Source organism: Dysidea avara, chromosome 9 (genome assembly GCF_963678975.1).
Source record: "Dysidea avara chromosome 9, odDysAvar1.4, whole genome shotgun sequence".
NCBI classification, from domain to species: Eukaryota; Metazoa; Porifera; class Demospongiae; order Dictyoceratida; family Dysideidae; genus Dysidea; species Dysidea avara.
Window position 1 is genome coordinate 30,446,599 of NC_089280.1, and position 24,604 is coordinate 30,471,202.

At 36.9% G+C, this 24,604-nt stretch overlaps 1 protein-coding gene and 1 long non-coding RNA gene across 2 annotated transcripts; both read left to right on the forward strand.

Annotated features, from left to right (window-relative positions):
• Window positions 1-4,594: 4,594 nt before the first annotated feature.
• LOC136267663 (netrin receptor DCC-like) lies at window positions 4,595-21,251 on the forward strand. Its single transcript, XM_066062811.1, has 12 exons — window positions 4,595-4,662; window positions 4,951-5,096; window positions 5,153-5,404; window positions 5,459-5,752; window positions 5,798-5,907; window positions 5,971-6,166; window positions 6,213-6,345; window positions 6,405-6,687; window positions 6,744-6,777; window positions 6,882-6,951; window positions 20,804-20,905; window positions 20,959-21,251. Exons 1-12 carry the CDS (start codon window positions 4,595-4,597, stop codon window positions 21,128-21,130), a joined length of 1,860 nt encoding a protein of 619 aa, XP_065918883.1. The 3' UTR covers window positions 21,131-21,251.
• LOC136267063 (uncharacterized) lies at window positions 6,999-7,401 on the forward strand. The gene is made up of 2 exons (XR_010706479.1): window positions 6,999-7,053; window positions 7,108-7,401. It is a non-coding gene; the product is annotated as an uncharacterized lncRNA (long non-coding RNA).
• Window positions 21,252-24,604: the final 3,353 nt, after the last annotated feature.

Below are 24,604 nucleotides of genomic sequence, written 5' to 3' on the forward strand. Positions count from 1 at the left end.
TCCTTTTGTCTTCAATTAGGTTGGTTGTCTTCTTCTTCAAGCATCGAAACCATACCAAGATGTTAATTTTCCACATCAGCACTTTTCTGTAGACACCACAAAATTGTTTCAGAAAGCGCTTATGCTGCTGAAAACTTGGGGCACTTATAATTTCAAGTGTTGCACCTGAAATCTAAGGTGAAGCAGTAAGGTTGCTGAGCTGTCACTTCTACTTTTGCCAACGCCTGTGCTGCAGTTGATGAAGAGATTTGTTACTTAATAGACGGACTGATACTTGACAGTTCATTTCTCTGAACACACTGACTCAGCCACTCAGTGCCAGACGGCGAGACCACTGAGTTGATTGGATAGTACTCAAGTGGAAATTGTATTGCTTCATTCCGTTAGTTGAGACTAAGCTCCAGACAACTGAAAGAGCCTGTTCAGTCGAACAACTTCTGGCCCGGGTGACTGATAAAAAGCAGACCATCGTACTGAGACAAGTCAAAGATCTGAGCACCACCACTACTACAATCAAAGGTAAGCTATGCACGCTGCTAAGGACTATGCTAGGGTCCGCAAACCATGAGGGTCAGCAACAGAACAAAAGTGGTGTCCAAGATTTCAGGATCTCAAAATTTCACTGAGATTTCGGGAGGATTTCAGGATTTCACAGCGATCTCAAGATCTCATATAGATTTCAAGATCTCAATGACTGGAGAATTTATAGGATCTGATTCTCGCTAAAATTTCACAGGATTTCTTAGAAGATTTCACTCAGATTTCAATAGATTTATAGTTTCATGTGCATTTAGCACTGTATGCAATAGATGGTAGTTAATAAGTTGTAGCTAAAATGTACTTAGTGGGGTTTTAATATGTACGAGTGTTCTACCTTCCACTTGCTGATCTCTCATCTTGGTTTCTACAAGTTGCCTGTTTCCTTCCCAAGTTCTCCCAGAGGCCTGCCCACTTGCATGCTTGTATTGCCATTGTTACACTCAGGCAATTTATCCATTACTGTGCCTTGTAGCAAGCTTTCAATAACTTACATTAATTGTAGCACGAGATTGCCATTGCAAAATTATGTAACTATAATTTCCATAATTTTGTGGGAATGTTACATTATTTTACAGATCATAAAATAATCAGAAAATATTTATTAGTTGGGATTTCAGATCTTGCATTTCAAACAAGATTTCAGGAATAGGCGTCCAGGATTTCACCCCTGTTGCGGACCCCTCGGCAAACCAAAAAATTGACTTACAAATCAATCCCACTACCAATGTGGGATGTTCATCATAGTATACCATTGCTAGATCCACCATGAAACCGGATGCATGATTGTTGTCTTCACAGAAATCTCGCTTTTTGTATCTCACGAGATGCAAACTTTATTTTTAAAATTTCGTACTCCACACAAAGGACCGGATGAAACTTGCTACTTAGCTAGATCTTATCTAGAGTTGTTGTAGTTTAAAAAGTACACACAGCAGTAAGCAACTGATTTTCTACATTCACTGCACAGGGCTGCTTTCTTTTAAAAATTATAAAACGAAACACGAACTTTTGAATTCAAGCTTCCATACCAACCAAGACAAGAAAAGCTAAATATTCTCACAGTATTGTGCTAAGGTTGGGTGTGTATAGTCTGTCTATGCTGTAAGTTTGGAAAGGATCTGAGACTTCTCACCATCTGGGCGACGAGCATCAAGATTTTCTGAAACATTGAGAATTATATTGTGTCTTCTAGCCATTTCCAATGTTTCTGCAGTCACAATACCCATCAATTACAGACTGGAATGATGGCAAAAGATGTCCCTGGACAGTTGATGCCAGTGGTTGTCAATTATTATTTCATTGATACCTTCTACATAGCTCTAGACCACTGGAGGCAGCTAAATCATCCAAAACTGACTTCACTTCTCATGCTCCACAGTGGCTTCAAATCTTTACTAGATCACCCTACAGCACCATCATGTTGCAAAATATTCAAAAATAGACTGAAAAAAGAACAAAATCTTTAATTTTAAAATTGAGCTAGGTGGGGCTCCTGGCATGCTGCTGGAATACTACATTATTATGAAATCAAAGAAACAACGACTGCTAGTACTGCCAAACATTTTGGTCTATCTTTTATTATCATTCTAAACAAAATTAGGTGATCAGTGCGGCATCAGAAGTGCTGGAAGCGACTTCAGCATCATTGAGAGAATCCTGTGAAATGAAGCACAAAAATTTTGACACTAGTCACCCAGATGGTGAGAAGTCTCAGATCCTTTCCTGACTAGCAATATAGATAGACTATGCACCCATCCTTATCAGAATACTGTGAAGAATATTTGGCTTTACTTGTCTTGACTGGTACGGCAGCTTGAATTTGAAAAATTGTGCTTTGTTTTGTGATTTTTGAAAGAAAGCAGCCCTGTGCAGGGAATCAAACATATCATTTGCTTATTGCTGTGTGTTTTTAATTACAACAATTCTAGATATTGTAGATAAGATCTGGCTAAGTAGCAGGTTTCATCCGGGCATCTGTTTGGAGCACAAAAATTTAAAAATAAATTTTACGTCTCGTGAGATAAAATTCGATATTTCTGTGAAGGCAACAATCGTGTTTCTGGTTTCATGGTGGATCTAGCAAAGGTATGCTCCAATGAACTTCCCAAAATGGTAGGGGAATCGATTTGTAGAAGTTGACTTTTTGGTTTGTGGATCCTACAAATAAATGTACTTCCAATTTTAGCAAAGTACGTACTTTATCAAGTTGTACAGAGTAGTGAAACAAGAGATGAATGATGGTACTACAGCATAGCTCAATGAGAAAGTCCCTACTTTGGCACATTAGCTATAATTTTGCTCAATGCCAAAGTAGGGACTTTCCCATCGAGCTATGCTCATTCATGTCTTGTTTCACTATTTTTATTGCATAGATCCCTACTTTATTTTTAAATTAAAAATGCTATACCAATCTCTTGGATGGATCAAGGCTGTGTAGCTCCTTTAGATGTATGTCTAGGCTTTCAATCTTCAGTGGGTCCCTAGTGGGAGAGTAATTAATGACCTTTTTAGACAGATTGACTGATGTCTTCAGACAAGCAAAAATTAACAATGACTAATACTATATGTGACTGTCTCTGGGAAAACCGGTCTTATCGCCCATTTAAAAGTATTGAAAAACGTCGGTTTTAAACATTCAGTGTGTTGTAGCTGGCCAATGGTGGTAGGTACGCATACCAAATTTTCACACGTTTCACAGCAGTTTCTTACCTTCCTGATCATCCACTGAAGAAGTAGTCAGCAACTAAGTTTCCCGCCATTTTAGATAGTTTTTAAACCGAGGTTGTCTGTATCAGGCGAGCTCCAGAAGGGTGGGAGGCGGGGCCCCTGGAAGGCGGACAAGATGGTGTTCAAAAATTGAAAAGAAACGTGCTGGGATGAACTGGGCCAAGTTATAGGCCATTCAGGGCTCAGAACTGGCTAAAATGAAAGGAAATTTACAGCACAGGTCATTGTCCAACACCACGGAGCTGTACAGCCACACACAGCCATCACCTGGTTGGCCAGGGCTCCATCAAGACCCCAGACCACTCGTACGGCTCGCCACTTTGCTCTGACAAAGCAGCCAGCAAAAGCAGACCACTTCACTCTGGTCGACTGTGGCAGTGAAACTTGATAGTGCATTAAGCTTTGTGTTTGTGTGAAAAAATCAAACTTCCTGTCTTGGGCGATAAGAACGGTTTTCGTAGATCCAGTCACATATGGGCTTGTTTTAAGTCAAGCATTTATTGAGCCTGATCATGCCCTTAGTTGCTGCAAGATATACAGTACTATGCATGCACATATTATCCCATTTCTTTGGATTTGTTAAGAATGAAATGGAAATGGCTATAATTTTGGCATACAGTTCATGTGAGTATAGACAAATTTCACATATGCCCTTCTCCATCAGCCTGGTTGGATCAACTGGGTAACATAGGTCAACCAAGGATCAATTGGTTTTATGACAATCTTCTTAGTGCTTCTACAATTTGCACAGAGTGCTAACTAAGAAAGAAATCATACATACTTTGGCATATATTTTCATGATTGATTATATTATAGAAGCTATATCAATGTCATGCGAACTAGCTAACCATTTATCTATAAGTATTATCATTATAGCTGGTCTACCATTGTTTTGGAAGCATCCACAAAACCAGTTCATTAGTGATTCTGTCAAAGTAATCTTTGATTGTTTTTCTAATGGAAGTGATTCACTAACTATCACATGGGAAAAGGACAGAAGATCATACACTTCAGGTGTTACAAGAGCTACAGCACACAGTAATGGAGTGTAGAGGTGTACCGATGTGGTTTATTTGCATGTACCGATATCCGATATTGATGTCACCAAAAGAAGCCGATAACCGATCCGATATTTGCATTATAGTTAAAAGTGTACATTTACCTACCCTACAACAACATGTGCATGTATTCATTGCTATACTCTGCCTGTGGTGGTATACAGCTTGGGTTTCTATTGTGCAATCCAGACAATTAGGCACCCACAAACATTTTTATGTATACTCCCATGAAGCCTTATAAGGATATTTCTGCATTACTCTGCATTCTAATGGTTTGTGAGAAAGCTGGTACAGCAAGTTTCCTTGGTTATCCTGTGACCCTTATTTTTATTAGAAAGTACTCTATAACTGCTTCATTTATAAAGACTGTGATAAGCTTTCCAGCAACAGACAGTAGAATCGCGTGTATTTATATGGCTTCTCGTAGCGTAGCGCTTGTTTCAGAGTGAATAATAAGCCACTGGCATTAAAGAGCCACATGAATAATGTAGAAAACCAATGCACAATCCGTTTATGTACAAACTATTGCTAGTGTATAAATATCGGTAGCGATATCGGTCCTCCTGCCGTTCTGTACCGATACCGATATTGATAAAAATTACCATATTGGTGGCCGATATTATAGCCGATCCGATTATCGGTACACCTCTAATGGAGTGAGTAGTAGTTTAACACTGAACAGAGCTACAGTAGCTGATAGTGGCAAGTATCGGTGTAGAGCTACTAATGTGGATGGGAATAGTGCTAGATCTAATGAAGCAGAGTTAATAAGTGAATTTCCTTACTGTTTATATAGTATAGTGATTATTATTGCTGTGTACTTACAGTTCTCCCTGAAATCCTCACCAACCCTGATGGTGTTACTGTATTCACTGGCCAGTCAACACAGCTCACTTGTAATGCACTAGGTACTGACATAGTCTACCAGTGGATGAAGGATGGTGTAGTAGTGTCTGGTGCTAACTCAAACATGTTGACGATTACTAACATAGAGGAATCAAATGAGGGAGTGTACAAGTGTGTGGCTAGTAATAAAGGTGGTCAGGTTGAGTCTAATCCAGCAACTATCACAGTATATGGTATGTTAGTAACAACATGTACAGTATGGTGTATACCTTAACATGCACTATCAGGTCCACCCATAGTACAGGAACTACCACAACAAGTTCATGTAGTGTTGGGTGGAGAGTTTCAGATCACATGTACTGCTACTAATGATCAGGATGCTCCAACAAACTTGATGTTCTCCTGGAGGACACCAAAAGGAGTTGAGTTTAATGAAACAACAACTGATGAGGATGATAGTCGTACAGCATCCTCCACTCTTCATATCAATAGTGTTACTAGTAATGACGGTGGACAATATAGGTGTAATGTAAGAAATCGTGATGGAAGTGCAGTTACTACATTTAGACTAATAGTTGAAGGTTTGTAAACTATTCATTAGTATACTGTCCACTAGTTTATTACAGTACCATCATCACCTCCTGTACCATTTAACATCATCCATGTAAATGTTAGTTCATTTCAACTGACATGGAATCAACCTCGTAATCCATATAGCAAAATTTCTTATTACACTGTAAGTTTTATATCTTCCTATTATAGGAGTATAAAAGTTGTCCTTGCTGTTATAATTACATAGGTATACTACAATGGCAGTGACCAACCAGTGCAAGTGGTCAATGTTACCAACTTCAATGGTAACTACACTCTTGACAACCTCAGACCATACACAGTGTACAGTGTATATGTGACAGCAGTCAGGTTGATAGGAACTACTGGTAGATCACTGGAGGGGGAGAAGAGTGATATAGTCTCTGCTAGAACATTAGCTGGAGGTTTGTAAACTTACAGGATTTCACAGCAATTACAATAACAATGCAGAACCAGTCATCTTTGCATCATATGAAATTGGTAAGCTGGACCAAGTCATAATAAACACAAGAAGTTTTGAAAGTAATGATACAACATTTGTCATTGACTTACCAGTCATTAGCATAGAAAATGGACCATTCAGGTTAGTGTACATGTATACTTAGTCCATCAGTGTTCAAGAGTTATTTTTTCTGTATGCAGTCATCTTTATGTCATTGTGGCAGTCAACGAAAGTGTTACTAAAAATATTGTGGAACTACCAACTAAAGATCTCCTGATAGAACCAATAAAGACATTTCCATTATTCTATGTGGCTGCTGTGGTTAATGCTATTCAGTATGTACCTGGTTATAGGATAAGCTATATCCTGGGAGCTGGTGATAACACTACTGATCCTGATGGTTATGTGTTATATAACAGAGAAATGATAAAGAAAACATACCTGTACTTCTTCCGTGTCTTCTCAGCTGACAGTACCTCAGAGGTAATTAAAATTTCCTAATAACAGAGCAGTATTAATTTTATACCATTGTAACCTAGCATGAAATTTTCACAACAACCAGTGCTCAACCAAGTAAGAGAAAACATATACAGCACATGCTATAATTGGCTGATGTATCTGCTTAAATATTACAAACTGTTGTTCAGCTTACTATAGTACTGAATTATATTGTTTAGTATTCCGACTGCAGCAGAGTGCTGATACCAGCAGTGACAGCAGTAGTGATAATGAATCCCTTGTGGTAGCAATTGCAGTGTTGGCTGTTCTTCTGATGGTCTCTTTAGTATGCCATGTTGTTTGGATGTTTAAACATTTGAAACAAAAGCTAAGTAATGAAATGAAGCCAAAGTTAGTGTAAAGCTATGTTGATTGCCACTGTAATCATGTTATTATGCCTATCAGTTCCAGTGATACGAAACAAGATAGTGCTGCTCCAGAGCCAGCATATGAGTTGGTAAATAAATCAAATGATTTGAAACTAGAGCAGAATCCAGCATACTCAGTCAGTGCTTCTCAAGACAGTTCAGAAGATCACCACTATGATGTTATTCCTGCTAGCCATCATGCCAAAGCTAAATAAACACATTATAATAAGTTTTTTGATAACTATAGTGCAAGTTTTGATGTTTTGACTTATAGGTATAGCTGCTCATGTCCCATGCATATAAGCATGTTAACTGTTTGCAGAATTCTAGATGTCCCCGAACATTCTATTTTTAGTGCTAGGTGTACTGTATAGTTTTTAATGATAACTTTCTATATAGACAGTTATGCAATGTTCATCACAGTGCTTCTGCAGGTCATTTCCCCCATTTTTAAATTGATACCATATTATTTGTACCATAATTTTTAGATGTGGGTATTGAAACACCTCACTTTAAATATTTTACTAGGAAGTTAGTAGAAGTTACATGCATAATTTCATCTTGTCATAGACATAAGAAAAGAGCTAGAAACAACAAGGAGAAGGGAGAAGGTTTCAAAAAACATGTTTTATGAGTGATTAAAGTTTAAAATTGAAATACTCTAATAGAACAGTCAACTACTCAAATAAGACATCCAAAATGATTTCATTAACTATAAGGGAAGTGTGAGCTAGAATTAAACCTCTTCTTGACATACATTGTGCACTGCTGTCTCACCATTGTGCTAAACATCCCCTTTATACCAATTGTTTAAGGAAATTTTGTTTACATATAAAACTCAATGCTTTTGAAAGACTATTCTGATCTATATAGTTGTTACCAGTTTTAGCTATGAACTGGTAGTTGCTTGGGTTCCTATTGTAGCTATATATAACTTATTCAAAAATTCTTACAATCATCTTACTGGGTTACAGCATCTAGGGGCTGTGTCCCAAGACCCCTGCTACTACCTGACTGTACTTACATGTACATTCCATGTGAAGGAATACATATCGGCTCACATGGAGCTATATTTGCCGGCAACTAAAGTACACCATTCCCTTGAATTGCAAAATTCCAAAGGAGATATGTTCTGGAATAACCACAGTACAAATTGAGTTGGACCACCATAGAGGGGCATTAATTGCCCTGGTGAAAATATGTAAATTAAATTTTTACCTGTATAACTTTTGAGTATAACCACTGCTTGAGACCAATAATACTATAAATGACTCATCACAATGCATACATGACTTATTTAATAATTATATGATAAAGTTCAGTCTGCCAAATTCAATCCCAGAAGACTTAAGTTTTCCTATGTAGGGGGCACACTCTAGATAAAGCATGCTCTGCAATAGTTCAGCCATTTACCTCTCCTCCACTATATAAACTTTTGTTCTTGTTAGCACCCTTGTGAAATGCTGGATCTGCCCCTGTTTCAACTACCCATGTAATAAAGATCAAGATGTTCTTATAAAAACTCTCTATGGTTAATTTGTTCTAAAGAAAGACTGCATAAAACATTCCTTTTTGTATTTACGAAATGAACTAAATATTTTGAGGGGCATGCAAGGTTAAGCAATGTTGTATTAGCAAAGTTGACATCCTATTACTACTAAGCATACATGCTTTAAAAATATTGCTGTGTATAAGGATTAATCAGACAAATGTGAGTTGCTCTTTGTCAGCACATTATAACATTTTACATGCACCTAATTAACCTTCACACTAGTATATATGAAAAATGACTTCACTCTTTGGAAAGTAAATTATTGATGAACTTGTCTGGCTACATACAGTAGCACTTGTAGCTATCCACCCAATTGTAGATGTGGTATTGTTTTTTATTTTTATAATTAAAAATTAAATTACTTAGAACCATTGCAACACAGTTGAGATTGTATTATGGTCACAAAACTAATTGTACAAGCAAAATGCTACTAACAGAAAATAATAAGTTTGGTTTCGCATTCTTTATTTAGTCTATGCATGGCATTTTGACTCAAACAGTACCCCATATTGTTGCCTCTGCCTGCTACCTCTAGTTGCTGTTGTTATCATCTAGCAATTTTAATCACATGACACAACAATAAATGACGGGTGCAATTATCTGCAATAGAAAGAATTTAAGATATACAATTAATCATACAATTGATCATGACAGTGCAATACATGTACAAATCGTCACTGTGCAATGTGTATGCATATAAAGAGTTCAGTTTATCACAATTTGCTGCATGCTATTGTATAGGCAGTATATCCCATTGTTACCATGGCAAAGTCAATAAGTGTGTATACAGCATGAGGTGATAGCTTAGATCTCTATGCACAGAATAAATTCAGACCTTCAGAATCAAAAATCCCAATCCATGACCATCCTCTGACTGAATGTTTTGACGATAAAATTGAGTTCTAGAAACAATTTAAAAAAATTCAATACATGATGATATAATTGTCATGATACAAATTGTGGTGATAAAATACAATATGTTATATAGTCCAATACTTGGATCATGATATATTTCCACATTCTAATCAAATACTGTGCTGCACTGCCATTCTACATGCTGTAAAATGCTGAAGCTTGTGACTAAATTTTGTTGTTCATTATTATTGTTAATTTATTGTAGAATTATGGACATCATACATAGGAGGCGAAAGGGTGCTACAGTTGGGGGTGCCCAAAATTTATGGTGGTAGTAGTAGGTGTGCGAAGCACACCAAGCATGCTAATTCTAGGGGGGTTGGGGGCATGCACCCCCAGGAAAATTTCGAAAATAAAGTGTCAGGAGATTGAATTTGGAGGCATTTTCGGTGGTTTTAGCTGTTAATCAAATACTAGTACTTTTACTACATGCTTGACTGTTGTATTAGGGTGACTGCTCTATTGGGGTGACTGCTCTATTAGAGTATAATAAGTGTAACTCGATAACAGCTGAGGCTACAGGCTTGATTTTTTTCACTGTTAGATGTCATTTTAGCCTGACAGGTGCCTTTCGGCATACCAAAGTGTATACAATGCATGCATCATGAACTTAATTTTGTTCTCCATTGTGTGCTTTGCTGATAGTGCAACATGTCAATTCGCGGTAGTGCGTGATGGCTTCTCTATGTTTGTAACAGAAAGTATCCATATTTTCCATAGTAACTGGATTGGGCATTCTCATACTGTTCTTTCTTTGTAATGCTGTATATATATCAGGGTGGAACATAGCTGAAAATGAAGCATAAGCACCACTTTACGTAGTTGATAATTAGGATGCAAAAGCATCAAGCCTGGTGCCATTTTTTCATTTGATGCAGTATCTGCAGGTTCACCAGCCATAATTATGTTACAATATAATAAGCAAGCAAGTGCAAAGAAAAATTAGGAATTTTAAGTTTGATTAGGGATCATACAAAAAGTAGTGAAACAAGGGAGGTCACCTACACCTGCAAATATACTAGTGAACATATAATCCCTAATTCAGTCATGGGTATAAACTGAAGCAGGGATTAAATGTCCACTAGTATATCTGCAGGTGTAGGTGACCTTCCTTGTTCCACTACTTTTTATTTCTTTGATCCCTAACTAATCAAGCTAAATTATTTTCCTTGCACTTGTAGCAGTTCAAAAATAGTAGATTGTAGCCAGTGGTGAGAGGATTTTATTTAACTAACAAGGAGGTTACACTTTACCTGCATGGTTTTATTATCATTGATGGTATATCAGTGTCATATACCACTTCAAATCAGCTAATTTTATTCAGTGAAAGTTAGCATTCCTTATTGTTTCAGCCGGTTTACCATTGTTCTGGAAACATCCACAAAATCAGTTTGTCAATAACAATGACAAAGTGACATTTGAATGTTTTGCTAATGGAAGTGATTCACTAAATATCACATGGGAAAAGAACAGAATATCATACATTTCACGTGGTACACAAGTTACAACACACAGTAATGGAGTGAGTAGTAGTTTAACACTGAACAGAACTACAGTAGTTGATAGTGGCAAGTATTGGTGTAAAGCTACTAATGTGGACGGGAATAATGCTACATCTAATGGAGCAGAATTATTAAGTTAGTTGCTATGATAAATTAACATAATATTATTGCTGTTCACTTTTAGTTCTCCCACAGATCCTCACCAACCCTGATAATGTTACTGTATTTGTTGGCCATTCAACACAGCTCACTCGTTATGCATCAGGTAATGACATAGTCTACCAGTGGATGAAGGATGGTGTAGTAGTGTCTGGTGCTGACTCAAACATATTAAGGATTTCTAACATAAAGGAATCATATGAGGGAGTGTACAAGTGTGTGGTTAGTAATAAAAGTGGTCAGGTTGAGTCTAATCCAGCAACTATTACAGTATATGGTATGTTAGTAACATTAGTATACAATGCTTTCACACTATCACACAGGCCCGCCCATAGCACAGGAACTACTACAACAAGTTCATGTAGTGTTGGGTGAAGAGTTTCAGATCAAATGTACTGCTACTAATGATCAGGATGCTCCAACAAACTTGATGTTCTCCTGGAGGACACTAAAAATAGTTGACTTTAATGAAACAACAAATGATGAGGATGATAGTCGTACAGCATCCTCCTCTCTTCATATCAGTAGTGTCACTAATAATGATGGTGGACGATATAGGTGTAATGTAAGCAATGATGGTGGAAGTGACATTACTACATTAAGACTAATAGTTGAAGGTTTGTAATTTATATCATTTTGTTGTCCAGTAGTGCATTGCAGAACCATCATCACCTCCTCGATCATTTAACATTACCAATGTAAACATTAGTTCATTTGAACTGGTATGGAACAGACCTTATAGATATCATGGTGAAATTGACTATTACACTGTAAGTTTTCTTGCAAATATAAATCAGTATTGTTTCTTTAATGATTAATGTATATATTACTACAGGTGTACTACAACAGCAGTGTCCACTCAGAACAGGCAGTCAATGTTACCAACTTCACTGGTAACTACACTCTTGACAACCTCAGGCCATACACAGAGTACAGTGTATATGTGACAGCAGTCAGGTTGATAGGAACTACTGGTAGACCACTGGAGGGGGAGAAGAGTGATATAGTCTCTACAAGAACATTAGCTGGAGGTTTGCAAATTTTCAATTTGTGAACAATTGATGTTTGGCAATTGTGTTTATACATATGAACCTTATAGAGCCATTTGTCCATGTACCAAATGTACAGAGTGTACTAGACCCAGAGAATAGCTTCATTATTAATGCTAGTAACTCAAATAGCACTAAGTTTGCTATTGAATTGCCAACAGTTTCTAGAGATAATGGTCCATTCAGGTTAGATGGAAACTGTATATGTCCTCAGTTAAAAGTGTGATGTGTCTAGTCATCTATTTATTGTGGTTGTCAACATCATTTTGGATGACACATGCGGAAGTGTAGCAACCAGACAAGTACATGATGATGTTACTAAAACACCAACCAAAGAACTTAAGGCATCCATGTCAACTTCTTCATCAGTTTACGTGGCTGCTGTGGTTAATGCCAGTCAGTATGTACCTGGTTATGGAATGGGCTACATCCTGGGAGCTGGTGATAACACTACTGATCCTGATGGTCATGTGTTTTATAACAAAAAAGTAGAAAAAGAGTTTGAATATTTCTTCCGTGTGTTTTCAGCTGATAGCACATCTGAGGTAAAAAGATCTGTTGGTCGTTTCCCATAAATAACCCATTATACTATTATATAGAATGAAATTGCATTCACCACTGATTTGCATAAGTATGGTAAGCAACTCATGTTTTGAACGTGCAAAATATGTTAATGTAAATTAATGAGTGTAGCAGCTGTGCTAATGCATACTATGAAGGCAATGACAAAACTGCAACTATTTTATTAATTCAGCATATGTATGAAAACCATCACTATTGATCCCTATAAGCTTCAAACTTGGAGACTAATGAAAGGCAATATCACAATAACTTTCTTAATATATAGCAAGCTTTGGTAACAATTTCATCTAGGGAAGCTGTTGCATTTGGGAGGTACAGCCCTTAGTTAGGTGTTTGCAATTATGTCAATTTTCCCATGACAATAATTATAAATCATATATTGCACCACACACCCTGGTAAGTTTTTTTTTCAATATGTTTTTGTGCTATTTACTCCACAGTGACTGTTCTATTAAAGTATCTTGGCCTACAATTTTACACTTGTTTGGTTTTTGTTTTGTGACTCTGTAACTGTTACTCCTTTACTTTTCAACCAATCAAAAGGTACTGCTATGGTAATTGATCTATGCACATAAGTTATTTCTGTACATGTTTACCCTGTAGCCATCGCAAAAGTTCAGTCTTTTTATGCAAATAAACGTTCATAGCACCATAAATATTTGTTAGATTCATAGCAAACTTAGTACGTGAATTCACTTGTACACACTCTTTATCTGTACTAAATTTCAAGGTGATCAAGTGATATTTTAGTAATTTTTGTAGTGTGTGAAAAGAAAAATAATCTTTGTCCCCATATACACCTCTTAAGAAAAAATTGAAACTTAGTTGCCCATATCTGGCTGGAGTAAATTCAATTAAAATTGCTGTGCAGCCTACCTTACTTGGTGGACAGCTTTAATGCAAGTGTGCTTTGGAGAAGGAGTTATGCATATGTGAAAATAATTTTTTTCTTCTTCCTATCAATATATGCATGGTGTGGCGTGTCAACTTTCTTAGCCATACAACACACTACCATGTGTCTTGACCCTTATAGGCTTTATTTCTACAAGTTAAGTGTAGGAAGCTAATAGAGATGGTTACATTTAAATTGTTTAAGCAAGAAGGAATATTATCTGAACTTTTGAATTAAGTGCAAACCTAATTTCCTGCTCAAAGTATAGCCCATATTATTAGCAATAAACCAGCATGGCTAAAGTAGGGATTAACGTTGCACTTCAGCAGATGTTCCCCTTGCTACGTATATTATTGTAATGATTCCTATACTAGCTTGATTTTTTTCTTACACTTGTTAGGCCTGCTTACAATTTTTCCCAAAATACTTTATGGAATTTCCAAAATTTTCACCTATTATGCTCTTCAGTGTTCCCATTACGCTTGCATTATGCTCCTAAGTTAGCAACATTTCTTACAATTATCTTGGAACATTTTAATCAGTGAATACTCTATTAGAGTATTTCACTACAAAGTGACTATTCTATTAGAGAGTATCCACCTAAGGAGCTAGATACAATGCATTTGAGTGCTCTGTTGTGGTTTAAAGTTCCACTGGCAGCCCTATTACAGAGTATATCAATCTATTTTCATGGAAATAGTTTGCCTTATTATGCTGGCATAGCGCTCCAGCCTATTATGCTTTTTATTATGCTGGCATATTTGATGCAAGCCTAGTTAACTTCTTTTGTAACATACTTTACACCACATCAAGGTGCCAGATGTGCAAAGCTATAAATGTACAATGAAACATATACCCTATATCAACTATGTTCTGCCCATTACACAACCCTACACACAGAGAATGATGATATGTGATGCTAGTAACCTAAAACCAATCTTTTTTTTTTTTTTTATTGCTTGCTTCAAGTGTTGGGGGCATGGTGCAGAAGTTATGAGCAGCAAATGATACATGCATTGCATGTACTGTGGTATGCCAAAATGCACCTGTCAGGCTGAAGCAACATCTAACAGTAGAAAATCAAACTCATAATTAATGCTGGTCTGCAGGCATCAGTCAGTCAGAAACTTTGTGTAAGCATATTGGGTCATTCTGAAGCACAGGTGGAAAGTTTGCAGCTTCTCACAAAGAAAATATTGACCAGAAACCAGCCTTCTAATACCTCCATGGTACATTGGCATGCAGTATTGGTATAATCAAGCCCCTCCTGATCTCTACTATACAGTACTACCATACTGGTAGATGTCTGAACATTTTATAATCTACTATGACTTCATCACAAATCTAAGGCTTGCTCCATGCATGGCAATTAAACAAAGCTGACCTTGGCTGTTCTTGAATTACTCCTCACCGCCAAACTTGTAGAGGTTCCAATCTACTGCTTCTAAACTGCTATAACTTACACGCCATACCACATTATTGTAATCCTATAAACTATATACAGTGGGACCTCATTTATCCAAACCTGCTGGGGCCAAGCCCTGTTCATAACTTTGGATAATCCGTAACTTTGAATCATCCATTAGTGCATGCATAAATGCAGTCACTTATTCACTATATACCTGTTAAATAATGGTACTCAATGCTACTAATGGACAACACTGTAAAAAGAGCACTTAGCACTTCAATACAAGTAGGTTACCCCACTGTCTGCTAGAGTTTGGTATGTGGTCACCACCAAACTATCAACAAATTAATAAATGATTACCACCAAACCATCATTAAACCATCTAATTACATGCCAATGTCTTTGAATTGCTGCCCTCCAGCTGGCAAACTGATAACTTCACCTTAAGTTATTAGTCACATGCAGTATTTCAGACCAGTTCGGTTAACCGAGTGTCTGGATGTTTGAGGTCCAGATAACAAGGCCCTACTATATCTATTTACTCGCTATAGAACAAGGAATTAGATTATTAAGTTGCTGTTTGCACAAGGACAACCACAAAGTCATTATATAACTTTAAAGTGCAAAAATCGATCTAAGTGAAACCAAACAGGAGCAACTATACAGGCTAGCACTGTTTACAATAAACATTGCTATCCTGTTTACAGTTGAAACAATTATTTCCAAGTCTGGTTTGTGGCATTTGAGCAAGTGTGCAGGTGCATACAGGCACAAGGTCACTGTTTCAAGGTGTGCAAATGTAGCAACACACCACTCCAATGTGTATAATCCCTCTCCTTAACATTTCTCTTCATTAGTAGTGCCATTATCATCTACATTGTTTGTCATCAACATTCCGAAAGAAAGCAATTAGTAGCCAATTACATCATCTAACTGCATGATAGTGTGTGAGAGACCGGTTTATCCCTGTTCCCATTCACTTGAGGGCATGCCTGCTACAGCTGTAGGCTACTAAAACACCTGAATGAAGTTACAGAGCACTCAGAATGTAAATGCTATGGGTATTAATCGAAACCGCCATATACTGGTTGTGGGGGTGAGAGGGTTAATTAATAATGCAACCCACTCATGCCACAGAATAGTTATATCACTTATTCAGTTTGGTGCTACCGTATAGCGGGAAATTTTCGAAAGGTTAAATTTTCAAAAAAAGAGTGCTTGATTGGAAATTCGAAAAAATATTTTCGAAACAATGCCTTTTTACCGCGCCGCAACGCAGATAATGAAATCACGGAGGAAGCGGGGGAGGAAGCTAACAGTGGTTGCGTTGATAGCTAGAATTTGAATTGTTCAGTATACGTAGCTAGATACATGCCCAATCTGGCTTTGATAGAATCTCGTCTAGCTATCCTAGACTTTTCCTTCATAAGTTGAACCATGCATGTTGTTTGGCGGATTTCGCCTCAGTAGCCTGCGGATTATTATTATTATTATTATTATTGATTGTTGTGCAGACCTCAAAAGAGTATGGTGCACAAAAAAGGGTACAATTGCTACTGTCAATTACAAAAGAAAAACAAACTTATATAATTATACAATATTTACTATACACAAGACCATATATACACATTGATAAATTATTAAACAGTTACTAGTCCAGCTAGGCTGCGCTTGAATTGGTCAATCTCTGTTAAATCAATCACGTGTTGGGGTAAGGAATTCCAAATATTGATTGCAGAGGGGAAAAAAGAAAATTTATAACAGTCAATTCTAGTCATTGGGGTTAAAAATCTCTTATCATGGCCTCTGGTGTGATGTAGGTTAGGATTAGGAAAAAGGAAATCATCAGCATTAATATCGATTTGGTGAGATATAATTTTAAATAACATTGTAGCCTTCTGTTCATTCCTGCATCTGGCTAAGGTGGGCCAATTAAGGTTAGATAACATTTCAGTGACGCTGGAATATCTAGAATAGTTGTTAAATGCAAACCGTGCTGCTCGTCTTTGGACATTTTCTATGGCATCAATGTCTCTTCGCGTGTGGGGTGACCAGACTGTGGCTGCATATTCTAAGATAGGTTTAATCAGGGCTTTGTAGCAGTTACTTTTGACTTGGAGAGGACACTTGCTCAAGTTACGTTGCAAGAAGCATTTGGTGTTATTGGCCTTTTTAGTAATTTGTTTAATGTGCTCTGACCAGGATAAGTTTTTGTCGATAGTTACACCTAGATACTTAGCATGTGTTACCTCTTTTATAGTTTTACTTTGCAGTGTGTATTGAGCTAGTATTGGGTGCTTCTTGTTAGTGATTCTAAGAAATTCACATTTTTGTAAGTTGAATGACATTTTCCAGTCAGCTGCCCATTGTTCTAAAGTGTTAAGATCCTGTTGTAATCTGTGACAGTCATCTTGGGAATGAATCGTAGTATACAATAGCACGTCATCAGCATAAAGTTTTATCTTAGATGTAATTCGGTTAGGCAGGTCATTAATGAAACAAAGGAACAATAGGGGAGCAAGGACTGTCCCCTGAGGAACACCAGATGATACCCCAGTCAGGTCACTTTGTTGACCGTCAACTACTACACATTGAGATCTGTTTACCATAAAGTTCTTTATCCAATCTAGTATATCTCCTCGAATGCCATAATGATGGAGCTTGTGAAATAGATGGTAATGGGACACTTTGTCAAATGCTTTTGAAAAATCTAAAAATATTACATCAGACTGCTCTCCATTGTTCAAGGTTTCAGCAAAATCATTTACAGTTAATATCAGTTGGGACTCGCATGATCTTAAGCGACGAAAGCCATGTTGTTGGTCACATAAAATGTTATGGTGAGATAAATGAGCAAATACATGTGAATAAACTATGTGTTCTAGAGTTTTTGAACAAATGCAAGTCAAGGAAATGGGTCTGTAGTTATTAGGGATAGCAGGGTTACCCTTCTTAAAAATGGGTACAACATATGCCCTTTTCCAATCAGACGGTAAAGAACACTGGTTTAACGATGCTTGGAAAACAACAGTAAGTGAGGGAGCAAGAAGTTGACTAAATTCCTTCAAAAATTGTGCTGGTATTTCGTCAGGTCCAGCAGCTTTGTGAGTCTCTAGAGAATTTAATAGTTCAACAACGCCATTAATGTCAACCTGAATAGGATCAATATCTGCTGTTGGTGGCTCATTCATCAGTGGGGGTGTATCTGTTGTGATTGGTGTAAACACTGAGGTGAAATAATGATTAAGGATCTTAGCCTTATCTAGACTGTCATTGTAGACAACTCCATCCACTTTCAAAGGTGCTACACCACAATGATCCTTTCTTTGGTTCTTTATATAAGACCACAGTTTCTTTGTAACAGAACCTTTCTCATCAATTAACCCTCCAATGTAGTTGTTATATGCTTTGCGGCATTCTCCTTGAACTTGTCTTTTAAAGGTTCGATAGACTTCCCAGTTTTGCCTACTGTTAGAAAATTTGGCCAAGTTATAGAGGCGTTGTTTCTTACGTGATAGTCGCCTTATGTAAGCATTTATCCAAGGTTGCTTTGATCTATTAGAACGAAGTTTGGTGGGAACAAGACCTAAACAATCGAAACACATCATCTTAAACTCTTCCCACAAGGTGTCAACTGGAGTAGAAGATGAGAACTTATTTAAAAAGGAACTAGTAAATTGGGTTATAATTTCATTAATAGAAGATGTATCTGCCTTGTGCCAAAGATATAATTTTCTCTCAGTACACTGTTGTTGTTGTGGAAGTGAGATAGAGGATTCAATACAGACAGCTTCGTGGTCACTGATACCTGCTATGGAACTACATGAATGGAGGAGCGATGGTCTATTAGTGATAAATACATCCAAGGTATTGTTTGCTCTGGTAGGAAAGTTCACTACTTGAGTGAAACCATATTCTTGTAAAAAATCAAAAACTGTATCACATAGAGCAAGGGGATATGCAGGATTGAGCCATAGCTAAGTTAGTACATGGCGTTTTTCAGCCCATATAGCTAAATGTTTGCTGACTATTTATATAGACTTTCCTAGTAATTTCTGGACTCTCGAGCTCTTATAGGCTTCAAGACTCGTTCGTGCTTGCTCATATGCGCGCGCGCGATAGCTATACTTGTGTGTGGCCTATAGCTAACTGATATTAGTAGAAACTATATGCATGCGTGCACTCGCAAAAATCAATTATATAATACCTAGCTATACTTACTTTGATTGTCACTTCAAATCCGGGATGTACTATTTTCGAAAAAATATTTTCGAAAACACATAGTTATTTTCGAATTTTTCGAAAATTTAACCTTTCGAAAATTTCCCGCTATACGGTATTTTGTAAAATCGACACTCAAAAGCCACAAACCTCAGTTTAGTGTGTTCAGAAACTAGATACAAGTATCTAGTAAGAACTGTGGGTCTACTATAGGAAAGCATAACTTGTCATGTATACATGTTTCTAAAATGTACTTTGTTATAGACGACATGTTATGAGCCACTGCATTAGTTTTAGTGCTTTTAATCATTCAGTACTGCCAGGGATGACAAAGTTGTGGGCATGGCCCAGGATAAAATATCTCCCAAAAACTTGCCTAGATTTCCCCTCATGCATGATGACATGACAGTATTGGTTGGATAAAATCTAGCCCAAAAGTGCGTTCAGGTAGACTCGAAATGTTTTCGTTTGGTTGCTACAGAATTATTTTAGCAAATTATTTAATGGAACTTTCTACTGCCTGCCTGTGTTCAATCAAGCATAGCAGAAAAGTGGCTACATTTACGACTCTACTTCTTTCACAGAAATGCTTCAAATTCACTTAAGAAGGAATCTTTAGCATATTCATAGCCATACAATATGTATGCTATTGTCTTACTTTTATCTTTCCCTACAGTGACCATAGCACATAGTGGCTTCGATCTCTGAGCATGCACATTTCACAATGTTATTGCACCAACATATTGGTATACACATGCAGGTAATTCCAAGGTAGGTACCAAAGGTACTTAAGTGAGCTGGTTCTCCGGCATAGATGAGATGTTGTCTGCCACCAGGAAATGGACTGCTTGTGAAATGATATGCACAAAGCAGAGTAGACTAGTGAGTTAGTCTGGTGTAGCAGCATGTAAGTGAATTAGTCTGGCAGACCTTGGTGCCATTGGTGAGTATCAATAGTGGTATGTAAGTGGACACGGCCTTTGTGCTTCTACGAATATAATTATTAGGATTCATGATTGCTGCAGATCATGATCTTACTTGTGAATATGATTAGCTAGAACTAGAATTATAGTATTACGTATGTGAGTAGTCATGAATTGACAAAAAAGTTCACAAACAAGTATAAGAATAAAATTAGGAACTGCTGCAATAACAAAGTATTAAAACAAGCTGGATCAGAGTAGTACATAATGTCCAGATATTGTAAAACAATAAGAATGCACGTCCCTACTGTGCATTTTAATTGTAGCACAGTAGGGATATTCACTTCTTATTGTTTTACAGTATCTGGACATTACGTGCTACTCTTGTTTCAATACTTTTTATTGCAGTGGTACTACATTGTCCCATATACTCTAGTTTAAAATTCCTATTTTTTTCTTATACATTTAGTAGTCCAACTACAGCGGAGTGATGATAGCAGCAGTGACAGTACTGATTCCAGTGTTGTAGTAATTGCAGTGTTGGCTGTTCTACTGATGGTCTCTTTAGTGTGCAATGTTGTCTTTCTTGTTCGGATGTTTAAGAAAAAGCTAAGTGATGAAGCAAAGCCAAAGTTAGTGTAAAGCTATATTGATGGCTGCTGTAATTGTATTGTTTGTATATTAGAACTATTAAACATGGCAGTGCTGTACCAGAGCCAGCATATGAGTTGGTGAATAAGTCAAGTGATTTGAGACTAGAGAAGAATCCAGCATACTCAGTCAGTGCTGCTCAAGGCAGTTCAGAAGATCACCACTATGATGTTATTCCTATTAGCCATCATGCCAAAACTAAATAAACATGTACTTTGTAGTAGACTGCTGTAGGCTTGTAGTTGAGTAGGTACATAGCTACATAGAGTACAGTTCTGTATAAACTGTTTGCACACATGAAGTGAGGTAGCTGTCATTAGGACAGTGGTAACTTGCTACGTGGTAACTAGTTAATTAACATGCATGTACATGGCAATGCAATGTACTTTGCTTACATTTAATAATGTATAATTTGGATTCATATTAGGGATGCGGCGATTATGCCAGCATAATTTCGGGCATAATAGGTATGTGTGGGAATCAGGAATTATGCTAGCATTTTTAGGTGATTATAAAGCTTTAACAGTAGGAAAATCTGCAGATTGCATAATTCCGTTAAAAAAAGATCGAGATACTCTAATAGAGCAGTCAGAAACTCTAATAGAACAGTCACCGAATATTATTTACTCTAATAAAGCAGTCACATTGATATGAAATACTCTAATACAGCGACCAGCTAAAAATTCAAGACTATTTGAAGCTTAAACATCAATGAAAATGGGCTGATACAGGAATAAACTGTCATTATTAGCCAATTATGGTGGCATAATTTTGGGAATAATGGGCAATTCTCAAAAGCATAATAGGTGATTTTTTGAGCACTGCTCAAAAGCATAATGCTCAATTTTTGGAGCATAATAGCCTCATGCCTAATTCATATAGAACTGACGAATCCCATTGCCCTAGAAAATAAAAGGAGGATTTTCATAATGCCAGCACATTGTAAAGTGCACTAGAGCCGGCGGCATATCTAGAGGGCGTATGTGCTCCCCTTCCCCCCCCCACACACACACACACACACAAATTCTATACACAAAAGATTGAGACACTATCTAGAGTAGTCAGTGAGATACTCCAATAGAACCGTGGTAGTCTTGGTATAAGTATTTTACGTAGACTAAAAATTTTGATATAGGAGTAATTTTGTGCACAATATCATAGTTATGAATCATACTTTCTAAGTGGTCTATCAAGAGCTGCATGTAGGGATCAGTGAGTGTCATTTAGTTCAGCTATAAGCAAAAAGTAATTTATTAAAGTTATATAATAATTATTATTACATATATAACACAAAGACCAAATAAATTTTATTTTGCATAAACCTTGCAGGCTGCATATATAGTTAAGTGTGCCCATGAGTTGGTGCTACAGATATGAAGACTAATACTCAGTGAAGGACTTGATAGTGTTACATATGGTAACCCTGTACCCCCCTTGTCAAGCCCTGAATCTGCCCCTGAGAATTATCCACAGTTGCAATCAACAAGAACCTTATGATCGAAATATATGTTCAAAATCCTCCACAAAAGAAAACCATACATTATGTTTTAGTATTGTATAAGACCTCAAGTATGAGTATAAAAGTACACTATGACCTCCATCATTTCCATGGAACATCAAAGAATTTAGTTTCAACCATTGAAAAGTATCTTCAAGCAGAGACACCCACTTCACCTCCCTAAACACAGTATACACAATTCAACAAATTGCAATTGGCAGTGGCAGTATAGTGGTACATCTATATAGAATTTTTAGTGAGTTTCTGGAACTGTCACTACGTAATAAGCTAATATGATCAGCATAATAAATAAACTAATGTCCATTTGGTTCCACATGGGGTACTTTAAGATAATGAGCCACTCTAGAGTTCCTATGAATACATATTTATATGCATGAAATTGACAAGGAGAAAACATCCTGACTGCTTGGCAGACTCCTGTAAGTATTCAAGCGTAAATTAGATGGCTGCAGGTTTGAAGCTGCCCAGATCCAATAATGGATTTTTTTTCTCCTTTCTGTACCTTTTCAAACATAACGTCTTTAAACAGGCTGTGGACCAGGTGTCCTACAGACCTTCAGCACTTATGCTGTAAAGCCTCAACAAAATCACTACAAAGCTCACAGGGTATTGGCATGATGGCCTGAGATTGCTGTTTTGGGAGCTATATATATACGTTGCATTTTAGATTTACTTTAGGTGTGTGTGTATAGTTACATGCATGCACTAATATAGTGAACAGACTTTCAGCTCTTCAGCCCTAAGTTTACATCATAATAATATGATTAGGCATGAGTATTATATGAAGAAAACAGAAAAACAAATAGCTACGTACTTCTATACAGCAATACAGTTAATTATGAGTAGCCACAAATAAAAGGAATACATATTTATTAATTAATTATGCTACAAACCGACATGGTATTAAACATTAACTCAAAATATTAATGTTGAGTAAAGTGTTGCTGAATTGTGTATGTGTGAAACATAGTCTCTAAAAATTGTTTCGTTCTTAACCAGGAGCGGATCCGGGGGGATTCAAAGGGTTTCATGAAACCCCCCTTTTGAAAGAGCCTTTCTCACTCGAGATACTCTAATAGAGCAGTCATAGTAGTCTTTTGAGGAGCAGTGTAGCAAGCTACGTATCTAGTTAAATGTTGAGGGGCAACCATTGTCAACAGGTGATAACCTTTTTTTTTTTGGTCTTTAACTGATTTGCTAGGCTGAAGTTGCAATTCCAGAGTAGAACCCTCCCTTTTAAAAGTCTGGATCTGTCCCTGTTAACCATATATATTCTTAGCTGTTAAAGGGTGAAACTATACCTAGATTTAGCACTGCAATATGTATCTCACTGGTATCCCTCGTTACAATGTACCCTAGCCTGTTACCCCAGGAGAGACAGCATGCAACCACCTAACTGTATGTGTGTATACGGAGTCTTTATTTACACAGTGACATGTAATATATATTTACTGATAATAGTATTGAAGTTGTGTTGAATTAGGTTCACAAAGAGTTGCTACTCTGGTCCACATCACTGATACATCGTCACTTTAGTATTAACTAATAACAGGGGAAAATGTTGCAATTTGCTTGCAGTTTGTTAATGCCTTCCTCTTTCTTAATCTTTTAATCTCTTAATTAATCATTTATTTCCTCTTTCCTTTTCTCTTTAATTTCCTCAATTTACTAGTCAATCACCAAACTTCCCTTACCAAATATTTGTGCAATATGTGTTTTATAAATATTATAGACATGCAACATTTGGTTACAGTCTGCTGCAATGCATGTATATGTTGCCTAATTACCCCATACATGTGATTACATGTATAAATATATAATCTTGCCGTAGGTGTTTTTGCATCTAACAACAGTACCTAAATTAAGGTAGGAGGAGGGTTCACTGTTAAGTGATCATGTTCACCATTTGCATGCCAACTTAATATCACTGCATATCAATACAAAATTCTTTTATCACTTAATTTTGCATTACATAATGCTAGTGATACACTGATAAGAGGTTTTGTTGATTATCTGATATTGAAATTCATATATACCACTTTGACACCTCAAATCAAAGGAAACCACAAGACCATATTTCACATATTGCCCTGACCACAACTGCCTTTGATACTGAGGCAGTTACAAAGCATCAACTCCCTTTGATTTTTCTGCTTAAAGT

Coding starts and splice junctions, on each gene's coding strand:
- LOC136267663 (XM_066062811.1), top strand. CDS start 4,595: ATGGTTTGTGAGAAAGCTGGTACAGCAAGTTTCCTTGGTTATCCTGTG. Junction 6,167..6,212: donor TGCTAGAACATTAGCTGGAG/GTTTGTAAACTT, acceptor ATAACAATGCAG/AACCAGTCATCTTTGCATCA. Junction 6,346..6,404: donor ATAGAAAATGGACCATTCAG/GTTAGTGTACAT, acceptor TTCTGTATGCAG/TCATCTTTATGTCATTGTGG.